Source organism: Garra rufa, chromosome 2 (genome assembly GCF_049309525.1).
Source record: "Garra rufa chromosome 2, GarRuf1.0, whole genome shotgun sequence".
Lineage (NCBI taxonomy): Eukaryota > Metazoa > Chordata > Actinopteri > Cypriniformes > Cyprinidae > Garra > Garra rufa.
Window position 1 is genome coordinate 58,082,934 of NC_133362.1, and position 15,856 is coordinate 58,098,789.

Below are 15,856 nucleotides of genomic sequence, written 5' to 3' on the forward strand. Positions count from 1 at the left end.
TAAATGCATCAGGTGCGTGATTTCACGTTGAGCCGTATATACCACACAGCCGTTGTTTACCGACGAGCTGCGCAAATCAATGTTCATTATCAGTGTGAATGTGCGCAGCTCGTCAGTGAACAACGGCTGTGTGTAGTATATACGGCTCAACGTGAAATCACGCACCTGATGGCATTTACCGCTGATTACAGAACCGGCTTTACTGACAAAACGCGCAAGTGATCGGCCGATACGTATCGGTGCATCCCCTACTATATATATACAGCGGGTACCTAATTGACCTGATACTATGTACTGGTACTGCATTAAAGCTAGTATAGTTTTTAGAATTTAAGCATAAACTTGGAAGCCAAGTACTGGTACTTTGGACAACCCTACCTTGAAAGGATCGCCGTCACTAAAATCCAGTGAAATTATGAGGTCAATGTCTCTGTCTTCTCTCAGCACTGAGAAGTAGGGAGAGTTCAGCAACAGCCCGGCGTCTATATAGTCTCTCGTCTCACTTTCCAGAAGAGTAGAGGGCACTGTTTTTTCTGACAGATCACAGCATTATTATATTATTTACAATAAATTTCCAGTTAGCACCTGTCCATTTGATTTCTGTTCTCACCTGTCATGTTATGCAGAAAGTCATACTTCCTGCCCCAGATCCACAGACCCATACACTTGACAATGCTGAAGCAAATATCTGTACAAAAAATACACAGTGGTTCTTAAATTCAGTAAACAGTTCTTAAGTTCTGATATTGTCTAATATTTGTATATTATTTTATTATTACCATCATCCCATTGACTATATGGTATTTTTTTTTTTAGAAATGTTTTCATTATGGTTTCTTGAACTTTAAAGTGCATAATTGGTTGTCTGAAGAAAAAGGTTCTTCTGTCGCATCAGTCTGTTAAAACCTGTTTTGGTGCTAATTTATAAGCTTCATGGAATCTTAGAATATTTAATCTGACTATAAAATCAAAAACTAAGGACATTAGTAGGGGTGTAACGATATGCCTAGGTCACGATACGGTACGTATTCCGATATTGGGTTCATGGTACAATACGTATCAAGATATTTTGGACAAAAATTAAAACATGAAACTGAAAATCAAACAACAGATTTATATATATATATATATATATATATATATATATATATATATATATATAAAATTTTCTTAGTTGTGCATACAAGGTCACATTTTAAGCTTAAAATTAAAATTAACAACTGAAAAGGTCTGTCTGTCACTGAAAAATTTGTTAAATTTAACATGATAGTGATAAAATTGTCAAGATGTCAAATCCTTTAAACCTGCTTGCGATGCAAGATTATATGTGTGTGCGAAACAGAGTCCTACCCGAAGGGTGACCTGCAAAAATTGACGAAACGGGTCGAACAATATTTATCTGTCGGGTGTTTGCTCTTTGGACTCAATCCGGAACACGCTCTCAAACGGTCCCGTGCTTGTGTTCACATTCTGTCTGAAGACCGTTTAAAAGCCCTTTCACATGGGACGCGGCAAGCGGTGGAATTGCTGCGCGGCTGCCGCAGTCGAGCTGGTGTTCGCAACGCGGTCTCGGGGGAAACGTAGTTGCAAAGAACAAGGTCTCATTTTACTTTAGAAAACAAAATAAATGAAACGTAATGAAAATACTATATGTGTTATTTGATATTTATCATTTTATGGCACAATGACTAGCGTAGTTTTCATACCAGACCCAGTTTACTATGACATTTTACACATAATCGTATTTTTACCTGGCAAACTAAGTCGCGGGCTCTTTATTTACAGCCTTTCTCCGTATTTTATGGATCATACAGCTCCATTATAGCCTATTTTGAATTATCTTGATCATGTTTTCAGCACTGCAACATGTGCTCAGTGAAATGTTCTTTTGGTGCTTAAATCGTGGCTGCTGCTTATAAAACGAATAATAATTATTGTTTTTTTTTTATCTTCAGAGGTGTCTGTCGCGAAGAGCCGTAAAAGCTTTAAGAAATGTTTGTTCCAATGTGTGACTCGAAAAGTGAGTGAGTCTGAAGCACGAAACTTTTCATTTCCCACTCCGTGGTAATAACATGACCGTGACTGTAATAGTGTTTTGTCTGGTAATTTTTTTTATTATTATTATTATTATTTTTTACCGTTGTACTGTCGCGTGACTGTAAAGCCAAAATGCTGCCAGACGTCGGACGTAAAGACTGGGTATCTTCAATTTCAGTTTCAGCCAAACTCATTTGCTCTACTAATATTCAGTTCAAACGATTTCTGCATCTGCAATGAAAACAGTGCTGTTGCAGAGTAGGAGACATCGTCAGCTCAACCAACAGGATTAGACTGTTGTCATATCGTAAATGTATCGTCATCACTCTACGATACATATCGTAAAATTTTTGCATCGCAAAATATCGTACTACGAATTAATGTTACACCCTTAGACATTAGACACATTGTAAGGACAGCTCAACCTACCCAAAGGCCAGAAACCAGCACAATGACTCAAACTGTTACAAATATCCACAGTGTATTGTTTCATATACTGCTTTGCAGCTTCTTTCTCAGTGAGATTCAGCTTTTTCTTTTGAAAAAGCATATTTTTGTCTCCAGCAAGCTCTGTAAAAAATAAATAAATAAGTGCTTGAATTCTTTTTATTTGATGAACAAGGTAAAACTTATCTGATGAGGTAAAAGTTAATATAAAAAATAACCCTTGGTGTTTTGAATAGACACTCTTTTTTATCAAAAAGTACTTTGGATAATGTTTAACTTTTTGTATGTGTATTATTCAGTTGCATCCAGAGAAGTTTTTACTGAAGACAAAAAATGAAATAAAATAAATAAATAACTTACTGTTCAGCATTGTTCTGATGGATTTATCAAGAGCAGATGGATCTTTGCCATTCAAAATGGAGAGATTCATGTCCACAAGATCCATGAGCACCTGGTAACATTCGTTTGGTGGGGTGTTTGAATCTTCTGAAGACAACACACATTGAACAAACATGAACACAGCATAATTTATGACATCCATATATCCAGTTATTTCCCACAACCACACGCAAACGTTGTCAAGATCGATTTTTGTAATGATTGATAATAAGGTCACATTAGTTAATGCATTTTTGTTTACAATATTTATTAATCTTTGCTATGTTAATATATTATTTTAGCAATGCTATGTGATATATACATAAAAAAATTATATATATATATATATATAAGAATATTATATATAGATATATGAAGATTGCTAAATAAAAGCAATGACAGATGCTTTACCTTTCCTCAAATCCTCAAACATTTCCATCTCCATTGTAGATTTTAAATGTTTAAAGAACTCTAGGGGAAAGTCAAATGGAAATAAAGTTCAAATTGAAATTAAATGACTGTCAGCTTAAGGCAGAACCGAATCTTCAGAAGAAATGCAGTCCCACCTTTTATTTTTTCCCACAGGAATTTCATAATCTCCTCTCGATCAGCTAAAGCACTGCCACACAGAGCTGCATTCATATTTAAAAGTGTTAAAATTAATCATTTATTTTTCTTTCTTTTTTTTGTAAAATGTGTAATACAAACATGCATAATTAATTGTCATTAAATCGCTTACTGTTAAGCAAAAAAAAAACAAAAAAAAACCTTTCTTTAAATCAATGTAATGAAAAGGTTTATTTTGAAAAACAGCACATCAAATGATGAAGTTGCTTTTTATTTTTGTATTATTAGTATTATTATTTTTAGTTTCAGGATCAGCATTCAAGAGTCTAATGTTCTGTTTTAACTTATTTTCTAATGCAAGTCAATGTACAATTCATCTCTATTTGTCACCTTGCAGGTACAGCATGTCAATTTCAGGCTGGTGCTTGATCTTATAGCCATTTTCAAACTGGCTGCCAAAGTTATAAGCATCCACAAAAGCCCCAGTGTTGGAATAACCTGCTTCAAATGGTGTCAACTCGAACCAGGGATCTGCAGGCAGAAACACGACCATTGAACAGTGGACACAAACATATTAACTTTTAGCCTTTCTGTCTCTCATCACACATACAAACACAGACCTTCCTTTTTACTCTGTTTGCACTGCTTGTCAATTGCTGTGTAGATGGGAAATGGGTCTTTATCATGCCGGTTTTGCTGATCTGTGAGTGGGTGTTCATCTATCTGAAGAAAGAAAGAAACTATACTGTATATGTATATACATATACATATACACACACACACACACACACACACACACACACACATATATATATATACACACACACACACACACACACACACACACACACACACACACACACACTGTATATTGGTTTTGTATTGATTTGTGACATTTGATAGTCATTTGTGTTCCACATAAACAGTTTAAGAAATCATACAAATAAACAGATAATGGCACAGATTGATCTTTGGTTGACCAAACAACCCACCAACATATAGAGCTTGAATACTGAAGCTATTTTTTATATGTTCCACTCCAGAATGTAAAAAAAAAAAAAAAAACGACAGAAAAACAAATGTTTTCTCATTTTTCTACCTTCAAAATTAAATCACCAAATTAATAAACAAATTAAGTGAACAGAGGAACCTAGACAAGTATCTTACCTGACCCTGATATTAAAATGAAAAAGGCTTCACAGTTTGGTCTTCAAGCGGGTTATGTATAAATTTATAATTTTATGTATGTATTAATTTTTGCAATTTTTTCATCAGATACTATCCATTTTGAAATGAAATGAAAGCATGCAAAAACTTGGTGTGCAGTTTTTCGGTAACGCAGGCCAGTCAAAAAAAAAAATGTTAGTAATACAATATCGTCAATCACAGACATTCGCATTTGGACAGCATTAGATTTCTTAGGACCTGGAGAGTTTCTCTGTTCTTCAGGATACATGCTATTATTAAAACTCATATCAGTACTAAAAATGTAGCAATTCTTAAGACTGAATGTGAGCACATCATTAAGATCAAACATCATTCAGGGTTGAAGTAGATACAGACCTCTTTCACATATGATGTGACGACCAACACTGCCCAGACATCAGTCAAGCTAAATATATCTTTCCCATAGTAATATTTCTTCAGTTTGGCAAACGCATCTCTCCGGGTCACTGCAGGACCGATGAGTCTATGGATGATCGTGTCTTTCACAACCTCCAGTTGGGTGGACCAGTCTGGCTCCTGATATAAAGAGGCCATGCACCTTCAGAGGAAACACATACTGCATTCATTTTTGGCATGCAACCAATCTCTCTCTCTCTCTCTCTCTCTCTCTCTCTGTCTCTCTCTCTCTCTCTCTCTCTCTCTCTCTCTCTCTCTCTCTCTCTGTGTGTGTGTGTGTGTGTTGCCTTTCTGGATTCATACCAGGTGGATCCAGAGACTCCGCTCAGATAAAGGATGCAGTCTAGAAGGCCTGCTTTCTGAAGTTGATCCAGGCTTCCAAGCAAACCCACCATGGCTCTTTGTCCTCCTCCAGAGCCCAGTAATGCAATGTTCGGGACCTCACCCTTGAAACAAACATAGTTTGATCAAGCACACATTTGATCTATTAGATAGCATGCAGATATATGAGGTATAAGTTTTACCTGATTGCAGCATATCTTAAGTTTCTTCAAGCTTTGATGAATATGATTTCTCCTTTTGGCTACAAACTCCAGCTCATTCTTGTTCAGACAGTGTTTGATTCTCACCTCAGCACTGCAGAGACATATAGACCAGTGAAGACACAGAAATAAAATTCTGCCATCATTTATTTAACCTAAAGTCGTTTCAAATCTGTATGTATCTGCTAAAAACAGAAGATGATTTTGAAGAATGTGGGTAACAGCTGAGGGAAGCCATTAAATTCCATGGAACCCCCCCCCCCCATACTCTGGAAGTCAGCACCGTAAACTGTAAATTCATACGCATTTGGAACGACTTCAGGAAGAGTAAATTATGACAATTTTAATTTTAAGCTCAACTAACCCTTCAAGTTCATTTTGAACAGTTATTCAGGGAACAGTTACTTGTACATTATAGAGTTCACAACTTCAATCATAGGAATCTGAGTAGAATTACCTTTCCATGTGTTTGGATGCACTCATCTGTAGACAAGAGTCAACCATAAAGTTAAATCTTTTGATCAACTTTGCACTTCATTTGATTAATTCGATTTGATTAACGTTTTGCACATTCTGCACATTACAGAACTGTAAACTTTAAACTGTGACTGTAATCTTGCACATATATATACATCTGCACATTGTCTTGCCCATGACTGCACATTCCATTTTCTTGTAAATTTATTATATTCTATTCCTATTTTGTTTCTACTATTTTATTGTTATTTTATTATTCGTACATAATGTAAATTTCTTTTAAAAGTCAACTAAAGTTATTCAATATTTCTCTATATATCTAATTTGTAAAATTATCTTATTTCTCTTTCTATACTGGAACTTCCTTTCTCTAAATGTTATAGGTTATCAGCAGTCGTATAAGCATTTCACTTCATATCATACTGTGTATGACTGTGTATGTGACAAAATTTGAATTAGAATTTAATATTACAGTCATACCTCAAATATCAAATATCAAGCAATTTTAAAAAAATGTACCGTAAGTTCCTACCGTTGCAAGTTATATTCTTACAAGTTTGCAGGTCTGCATTCATTCATATGGCGGATGTCACATTATATAAAGTCATTAATCCTATTTGCCTAATAACGAGCCTAAATAACAATAAATAATCAACCTAACTGCCCTGTTGTAAACACTTTAAGACATACTCACTGTGTGTAGTCTTGAAAAATGCTGAGATGTAACCAATACCAGCACATCAGTCATTGTCTCCCGGACAGGAGCTCTTTTATAGGGCACTGAAACGAAAGTCTAGATTTCAGTGTGATTTCATATGAATTCCTGCATGAAAAAAGTTGATTGACAGTCAGCATGTTGCAATTTTTCATTAGAAATACTAATGCTGTGGAACCTGAAGGTGACATTCTTCATTGCTAAGCATTGCGTAATCAGTGACACAACCCCCAACATTGGACAGACGTTGCATTTTGGTTAAAAATGAGAGTCAGGTTGATTTTAGAACCCAGTGTCAAATTGACACCAATCTCCAACATTGGATAGACATTGCATTTTGGTTGAAAATAAAAATCGGGTTGACATCAGAACCAAATGTCAGATTGACTTCAGAAACCAATGTCGAACTGACATCAATCTCCAACACTGGACAGATGTTGCATTTTGGTAGAAAATGAAAAATGCAATGTCTGTCCAATGTTAGAGGCAACCTCCAATGGTGGAAAAACATTACATTTTGGTTGAAACTGGCCATTAACATAGTTGTCATCGACCTGTGAATGCAAAAGAAATAGGAGTTAAATGTCCAAATAATTTAATCATGCCTTACACATTATGAACCACTGATTTTAGTTTGTGTTGGGTTCATCATCATATCTAATGCAGATGTCACACTGGTTCTACTGTGGTGCTAGATGGAAGATCATGGACCTACCCCAAATGCTAGGTTTTTATCTTCTGGAAACACAACAGATATCATGCCATTTCAAAACCTTCCTGGTGTTGATGCTAAAAGGCAGTGAGGATGTAAACACGTAGAAAAATCTCTAAACATTTATTTTGGGTCAAAACCGTATACTTCCTTACTATGTATAGTAGGCAAAAAGCAGTATGGGAGCGAATAAGTATGTCTGAATCCTTAGTATTCATAAAAGAGTAGGCGAGAATTGAGACAGGCGAGTGCACTAATTCTCATGAGATTCGGCCGTACATATACTTGATTTGGGTTCGAATATGACCACTTGTCTCCTATATAGTATGAATAAAAAGAGTATGTTAAGAAAGAAGTACATTCGAAATCTAAAAGAGTAGGCGAGAAATCCCTGGATGTCCTACTGCTTCAGGCCAGATTTTGGAGTGTTCGTCCGATGGACACTTTTCTATCCCAAGAGACTTCCAAACACGGATCTGATCTTATCATCATTCAGTCTGTATGGAATGACATGAAGAAACAGAACAAAAACTGTGACAGACCAAATCCAGAAGAGCGTCTCCAAGACACTTCAAGAATCCACCTGTAAAGCTATAGTAGCCTACTGTTAAAAGGCAGTTATGTAACAATTCTGTAAAATGAGGATGCTGTCAAAAATAATGTCTTAAAAAAATCTTTATCAATTGACTTCTATTAACTATATTAAATTAACATTTGGTATGACCATCCTTTGCATTCAAAGCAGCTTTTGCCCTAGGTGCACTTGCGCATCGTTTTTTTTTTTTTTTTTTTAAGGAAAGGAAATACGTGACGTGTGGCCCAGTATGGTGACCCATGCTCGGAATTTGTGCTCTGCATTTAACCCATCCAAGTGCACGGACACACACAGTAGTGACCACACACACCCGGAGCAGTGGGCAGCCAATGCTGCGGTGCCTAGGGAGCAGTTGGGGGTTCGGTGCCTTGCTCAAGGGTCTCACCTCAGTCGTCAGACCCTTGCTCAGATGTCTCACCTCAGTCATGGTACTGAGGGTGGAGAGAGCCCTGGTTATTCACTCCATGGCTAGATAGACGTTTAAGAATACATCGCTTGTCTAACCAGAGAAAATGTATTTCTTATGTTCATTTCTTATAATATATTTTACCTAGCTGACAAGGATCACTCGGTTGCTTTGTGTCAAACTCAAATGCAGTTGCACCGCAGGTTTTTGACCAGCGAATGTGTGAAATTTGTCCATCATTAAAACGACGACATCACATTACGTCAACATCACACCGGTGTGGTGATGCATTATATGAACCTTTATAGACATACTAGTGTTTACAGATCTGGCCATTAAAAATGCGTCTATTTTCACGCGGCAGCCTGCAATTCGGCACGCGTGGAACAACATTCTGTAGCCAAACACCATGGCCAGCTCTAGGGGGCGTTGGTCACAAATACCAGTACAATAGTTCAATGATTCCTCTTTCCTGAAATTATGGTTCAAACCAATAGCAAAAAGATAGCCTATTCATAAGCAGGTGCAGTTGTATTGTTATTTTGTTTTCTTTCTTTGTTTTCCTGACGAACATTTATTAGACTGCATCGGAAATAGAAATGTTAATTTCGGTTATTTTATTTTTCCAACCGACAACTGACGTAAACCGCTAAATTCGTTTTCAGGGATTAATTATACACAAGCAAGAAGCAGCATAAACATCAGAACCTCACGCGCAGAGCTTATGCACAGAGAAAAACCCAATAAACCTATATATAATAATAAATAAAATAGGCCCATATAAGAAATATATGTTTTTCTTTTCTGAATGAATAATAATTTAACAAATTAATAAGTAGCAAGCCTGTATGCAGAATTTTAGGCAATTTCTGTGATGCGCCCTTAAACCAGTATCTTGTTTCCATTTTTTTTTTTTTTTACAAATAGCCTACACATCTGTTTTTTTTATTGTGATTGTACACAAATAACAGAAATATGTAAAGTTTTGAGCAATGCCGTACTCTTGAACGAGTATTGTAAGCTGTATCCACTTTATTAAGGGGAAAAAAATCAAGTGATCCTGACGCGCAGCGGGCAGTTAAATAACTCGACAACTTTCACCTTCAAAATAAAATACATTATATATTTCAGCGTTTTAAAGCAACATCAAATTAAGATATGCATGTTTAAGAGGTAGTTTGCCTTTTTCTTTTTCTAAGATACACAATTTTAGATACACTGACAATTAATTTGAGTAGAGACAAATAGAAATGGGGAGGATAAATATAAACTACAGTATTTTTGCGATTTTGGTGCTTAGAAATGTATTCTAAGCGGGCAACGGGCGAATAATATAGTTAATATAGCGCGGAGCGGGTGGATGCGGAATAAAACCTTGTGGAAGCGGGACTGGAAAAGCACTTTGTTCCTATAGACTATTTAGATACTTCATCATCAAGCAAAAATTTATTCATAAGCAGGAGCAGTTTTATTATTATTTTCTTTTCTTTTTTTCCTGATGAACTTTTATTAGACTGCATTGAAAATAGAAATGTTAATTTCTGTTTTTTTTTCCAAATGACAACCGACGCGTTTAGTTATTATTAACGACAAGATTGTGTTAAATTACATTTAAATTTAAATTGAACCGTGGCTGTGACACATTAATAACAGCTAAATTCGTTTTGAGGGGTTAATTGTACACAAGCAAAAAGCAGCAGAAACATCAGAACATCACGCGCAGAGCTTATGCACAGAGAAAACCCCAAAAAAGCTGTATGTAAAATAAATAAAAATGCCCATATGAGAAATATAATTTTCTTAATGAATAATAATTTAACAAAACGAAATAAAATAAAATTAATAAGTAGCAAGCCTATATGCAGAATTGTAGGCAATTTCTGTGATGCGCCCTTAAACCAGCATCTTGTTTCCATTTTTTTTTTACAAATAGCCTACACATCTGTTTTTTCATTGTGATTGTACACAAATAACAGAAATATGTAAAATAGCATAGTTTTGAGCAATCCCGTACTCTTGAAGGAGTATTGTAAGCTCCCAGCAAACACAGTACGTTGTGAGGACGTCGCCAGTTGGTCGTCATTTGGTCAGCGTGACATTACTTTATGACAACGTCGTGAGGACGTTGTGGTAACGTTCCATATTTTTGAATTTTGGCTAACGTCCCAGAAACGTCGTGGGCACGTCCTTAAAAGACGTCGCTGGTTAGTCGCGTGGGAAATGTTATAGCTGTAAGGGTGGCTTCCAACAGTGGTTCAGGCTGTAGGACTGCCGAAGGACTAAAGAAATGTTATCAGCACGATGGTATAAATCTGTACATTTGTAGTCTAATACCACCCACTGCCACTTATACCAACGACGGAAATAAGCGCAGTTATAATAGCTAAATATGTGGGAGAGCGTTGCTATTGAGTGACTATATTGTATTGCAATAAGTAGCACATCAATGTTAATGTTAAATCAAGACTAGTTAGCACATCATTTATCATTAAAATTGGTTTAATAACAATGTTTTGTTATGGTTACACTTAAATTGGTTACACAATAGATGAAGGGTGGTAAAAATAGACAGTTAATTGTACCCAACATGTATATGTATGTGAAATGTTACCTGAGAGATAGAGAGAGAGAGAGAGAGAATGGGGGGGGGGTAGAGAGAGAAAGAGACGAGAGCCCCAAGAAGAGAGCTCCAGCAAAGAAAGAGAGAGCCAGGTAAAGAGAAGGGGGCAGAGCAACAGTTACAATCTCCTTTTATACTTTCCTTGACCATGTGACTAAAACCCAAATGTGAGACATTCAAACTGACCAATCAGCAAATTACAGCTTCACCCTCTGTAAAGGTGTTACAATCAGCAGACCCCCGATGTATGCACATTTTGGCCTACAGGCCTTGATCACTATCAGCTCCTCTGTGTCCTCAGGAGTGCCAAATGGCCCTTTTGTTCCTGAAGTAGTGTTTGGGGCAGGAAAGCAGAAGTCTTTGATAATTTTCAACCTTACAGACGCCCCTTGGCACCGTTGGCCACACCTAAAAGAGGCAAAAGGTGACATAGTCCATAGAAACATGCTTTCTGTTGTGTGCAGATGTCATCTTCAGACTTCTAGTCCAGGCTTGTTGCAATTGCAGTCGGTCAGTCTTTGTTTTCCCTTCAGCTTTGTGTGAGAGAACTTCATCGAATGGTATTGCACCTTTCTTTGATATGCAGATTGTCCATTAAATACTTCACAACTCCACACGAGCAGGAACTGAAGACTGTAGAACACCCTTGTTTCTCTTTCTGAGGCAGGACACAGGAGGTGAATGCGTGCAGCAGGGACCCTGTAATTCCAAAAGATCATATGGCACAACAAACAGCAAAGATATACATGGCATTTGTCACTGATGTGGTCAGATAGAATTTGTCTCTGGCAAAAAGCCCTTAAATTTATGTATTTAAAAAGACGGTCAAGGTAAGAACAAAATAGATAAGTTGAAAAAGCTCTTACACTGTTTTGGAAACATTCAAATAAATTGCATTATAACAACATCAACAACTAGATAAAAAGTTTGTTAGCAAACTTTAAGTTGGCTTGAGAAAGCCTAGCCAGTAAGTTTTAAGTAGTTTTAAAAGCTTTTAGTTTAAAGAAAGTTTAAAGGTTTTCAGTTTGAAATAGTTTTAGTTTGATTGATAAAGTTTGAAGATAGATAGGCTAGATAGATATAAATAGTTTGAAAATAGAAAGATTTATAGATATAAATAGTTAGAAGATATAGTTTGAATGTGAATAGATAGATATGAGGTTACTAGGGTACCCAGGGTGGTAGCATGATTAGCTAGTTGCTAGCATGATTTTAGTAAGACTAGCAAGTCGCTAGCATGATTTTAGCACGACTAGCAAGTCGCTAGCATGATTTTAACATTATTTTAGCATGACTAGCAAGTTGCTAGCATGATTTTAGCATTATTTTAACATGACTAGCAAGTCGCTAGTATTATTTTAGCTTGACTAGCAAGTCGCTAGCATGATTTTAGCAGGACTAGCAAGTCACAAGCATGATTTTAGCATGACTAGCAATTTGCTAGCATGATTTTAGAATGACTAGCAAGTCGCTAGCATGATTATAACATGACTAGCAAGTCGCTAGTATGATTTTTAGCATTACTAGCAAGTCGCTAGCATGATTTTAGCATTACTAGCAAGTCGCTAACATGATTTTACCATGACTAGCAAGTCGCAAGCATGATTTTAGCACGACTAGCAAGTCGGTAGCATGATTTTAACATTATTATAGCATGACTAGCAAGTCGCTATCATTATTTTAGCATGACTAGCAAGTTGCTAGCATGATTTTAGCACGACTACCAAGTCGCTAACATGATTTTAGCACGACTAGCAAGTCGCTAGCATGATTTTAGCATGACTAGCAAGTCGCTAGCATGATTTTAGCATTATTTTACCATGACTAGCAAGTCGCTAGCATGATTTTAGCATTTTTTTAGCATGACTAGCAAGTCGTTAGCATGACTCTAGCATTACTAGCAAGTCGCTAGCATGATTTTAGCAAAACTAGCAAGTCGCTAGCATTATTGTAGTATGACTAGCAAGTCGCTAGCATGATTTTAGCATTACTAGCAAGTCGCTAGCATGATTTTAACATTACTAACAAGTCGCTAGCATGTTTTTAGCACGACTAGCAAGTCGCTAGCATGATTTTAGCACGACTAGCAAGTAGCTATCATTATTTTAGCATGACTAGCAAGTCACTAGCATGATTCTAGCATGACTAGCAAGTCGCTAGCATGATTTTAACATGACTAGCAAGTCGCTAGCATGGTTTAAGCAAGACTAGCAAGTCGTTAACATGATTGTAGTATGACTAGCAAGTCACTAGCATAATTTTAGCACAACTAGCAAGTCGCTAGCATGATTTTAACATGACTAGCAAGTCGCTAGCATGGTTTAAGCAAGACTAGCAAGTCGTTAACATGATTGTAGTATGACTAGCAAGTCACTAGCATAATTTTAGCACAACTAGCAAGTCGCTAGCATGATTTTAGCATGACTAGCATGGTTTTAGCAAGACTAGCAAGTCGTTAGCATGATTTTTAGCATGACTAGCAAGTCACTAGCATGATTTTAGCATGACAAGCAAGTCGCTAGCATGATTTTAGCACGACTAGCAGGTCGCTAGCATGATTTTAACATTATTTTAGCATGACTAGCAAGTTGCTAGCATGATTTTAGCATTATTTTAACATGACTAGCAAGTCGCTAGTATTATTTTAGCTTGACTAGCAAGTCGCTAGCATGATTTTAGCAAAACTAGCAAGTCACTAGCATAATTTTAGCAAGACTAGCAAGTCACTAGCATGATTTTACCAAGACTAGCAAGTCGTTAGCATGATTGTAGTATGACTAGCAAGTCGCTAGCATGATTTTAGCATGACTAGCAAGTCGCTAACATGATTTTAGCACGACTAGCATGTCGCTAGCATGATTTTAGCACGACTAGCAAGTCGCTAGCATGATTTTAGCATTATTTTAGCATAACTAGCAAGTTGCTAGCATGATTTTAGCATTATTTTAACATGACTAGCAAGTCGCTAGCATTATTTTAGCATGACCAGCAAATCGCTAGCATGATTTTAGCAAGACTAGCAAGTCGCTAGCATGATTTTAGCAAGACTAGCAAGTCGTTAGCATGATTTTTAACATGACTAGCAAGTCGCTAGCATGATTTTTAAGATGACTAGCAAGTCACTAGCATGATTTTACTAAGACTAGCAAGTCGTTAGCATGATTGTAGTATGACTAGCAAGTCGCTAGCATGATTTTAGCACGACTAGCATGTCGCTAGCATGATTTTAGCACGACTAGCAAGTCGCTAGCATGATTTTAGCATTATTTTAGCATGACTAGCAAGTTGCTAGCATGATTTTAGCATTATTTTAACATGACTAGCAAGTCGCTAGCATTATTTTAGCATGACTAGCAAATCGCTAGCATGATTTTAGCAAGACTAGCAAGTCGCTAGCATGATTTTACCAAGACTAGCAAGTCGTTAGCATGATTTTTAGCATGACTAGCAAGTCGCTAGCATGATTTTAGCAAGACTAGCAAGTCGTTAGCATGATTTTTAACATGACTAGCAAGTCGCTAGCATGATTTTAGCACGACTAGCAAAAGGCGCTAGCATGATTTTAACAAGACTAGCAAGTCGTTAGCATGATTTTTAGCATGACTAGCAAGTCGCTAGCATGATTTTAGCAAGACTAGCAAGTCGCTAGCATGATTTTAGCAAGACTAGCAAGTCGTTAGCATGATTTTTAACATGACTAGCAAGTCGCTAGCATGATTTTAGCACAACTAGCAAGTCGCTAGCATGATTTTAGCATTACTAGCAAGTCGCTAGCATGATTTTAACACGACTAGCAAGTCGCTAGCATGATTTTAGCACGACTAGCAAGTCGCTAGCATGATTTTAGCATTATTTAGCATTACTAGCAAGTCGCTAGCATGATTTTAGCATGACTAGCGAGTCGCTAGCATGATTTTAGCATTACTAGCAAGTCGCTAGCATGATTTTAGCATTACTAGCAAGTCGCTAGCATTATTTTAGCATGACTAGCAAGTCGCTAGCATGATTTTAGCTGATAGATAGATAGATAGATAAGGTTTGAAGATAGATAGATAGATAAGGTTTGAAGATAGATAGATAGATAGATAGATAAGGTTTGAAGATAGATAGATAGATAGATAGATAGATAGATAGATAGATAGATAGATAGATAGATAGATAGATAGATAGATAGATAAGGTTTGAAGATAGATAGATAGATAGATAGATAGATAGATAAGGTTTGAAGATAGATAGATAGATAGATAGATAGATAGATAGATAGATAGATAGATAGATAGATAGATAGATAAGGTTTGAATATAGATAGATAGATAGATAGATAGATAGATAGATAGATAGATAGATAGATAGATAGATAGATAAGGTTTGAAGATAGATAGATAGATAGATAGATAGATAGATAGATAGATAGATAGATAAATAGATAGATAGATAGATAAGGTTTGAATATAGATAGATAGATAGATAGATAGATAGATAGATAGATAGATAGATAGATAGATAGATAGATAGATAGATAGATAGATAGATAAGGTTTGAAGATAGATAGATAGATAGATAGATAGATAGATAGATTGATTGATAGATAGATAAGGTTTGAAGATAGATAGATAGATAGATAGATAGATAGATAGATAGATAGATAGATAGATAGATAGATAGATAGATAGATAAGGTTTGAAGATAGATAGATAGATAGATAGATAGATAGATAGATAGATAGATAGATAGATA

General features: G+C 36.2%; 1 protein-coding gene across 1 annotated transcript in view; it reads right to left on the reverse strand.

Moving 5' to 3' along the window:
* The window catches only part of LOC141326006 (cytosolic phospholipase A2 gamma-like), an 8,540-nt gene extending 2,463 nt beyond the window's left edge, over window positions 1-6,077 (reverse strand). The window contains exons 1-12 of the mRNA XM_073834718.1: window positions 6,052-6,077; window positions 5,577-5,688; window positions 5,356-5,498; window positions 4,993-5,194; window positions 4,050-4,152; window positions 3,820-3,960; window positions 3,429-3,494; window positions 3,274-3,333; window positions 2,845-2,970; window positions 2,467-2,607; window positions 611-688; window positions 379-533 (exon numbers count right to left, since the gene is read on the reverse strand). Coding sequence (XP_073690819.1) covers window positions 379-533; window positions 611-688; window positions 2,467-2,607; window positions 2,845-2,970; window positions 3,274-3,333; window positions 3,429-3,494; window positions 3,820-3,960; window positions 4,050-4,152; window positions 4,993-5,194; window positions 5,356-5,498; window positions 5,577-5,688; window positions 6,052-6,077 — 1,353 coding nt within the window. The remainder of the gene's footprint in view (window positions 1-378; window positions 534-610; window positions 689-2,466; window positions 2,608-2,844; window positions 2,971-3,273; window positions 3,334-3,428; window positions 3,495-3,819; window positions 3,961-4,049; window positions 4,153-4,992; window positions 5,195-5,355; window positions 5,499-5,576; window positions 5,689-6,051) is intronic.
* Window positions 6,078-15,856: the final 9,779 nt, after the last annotated feature.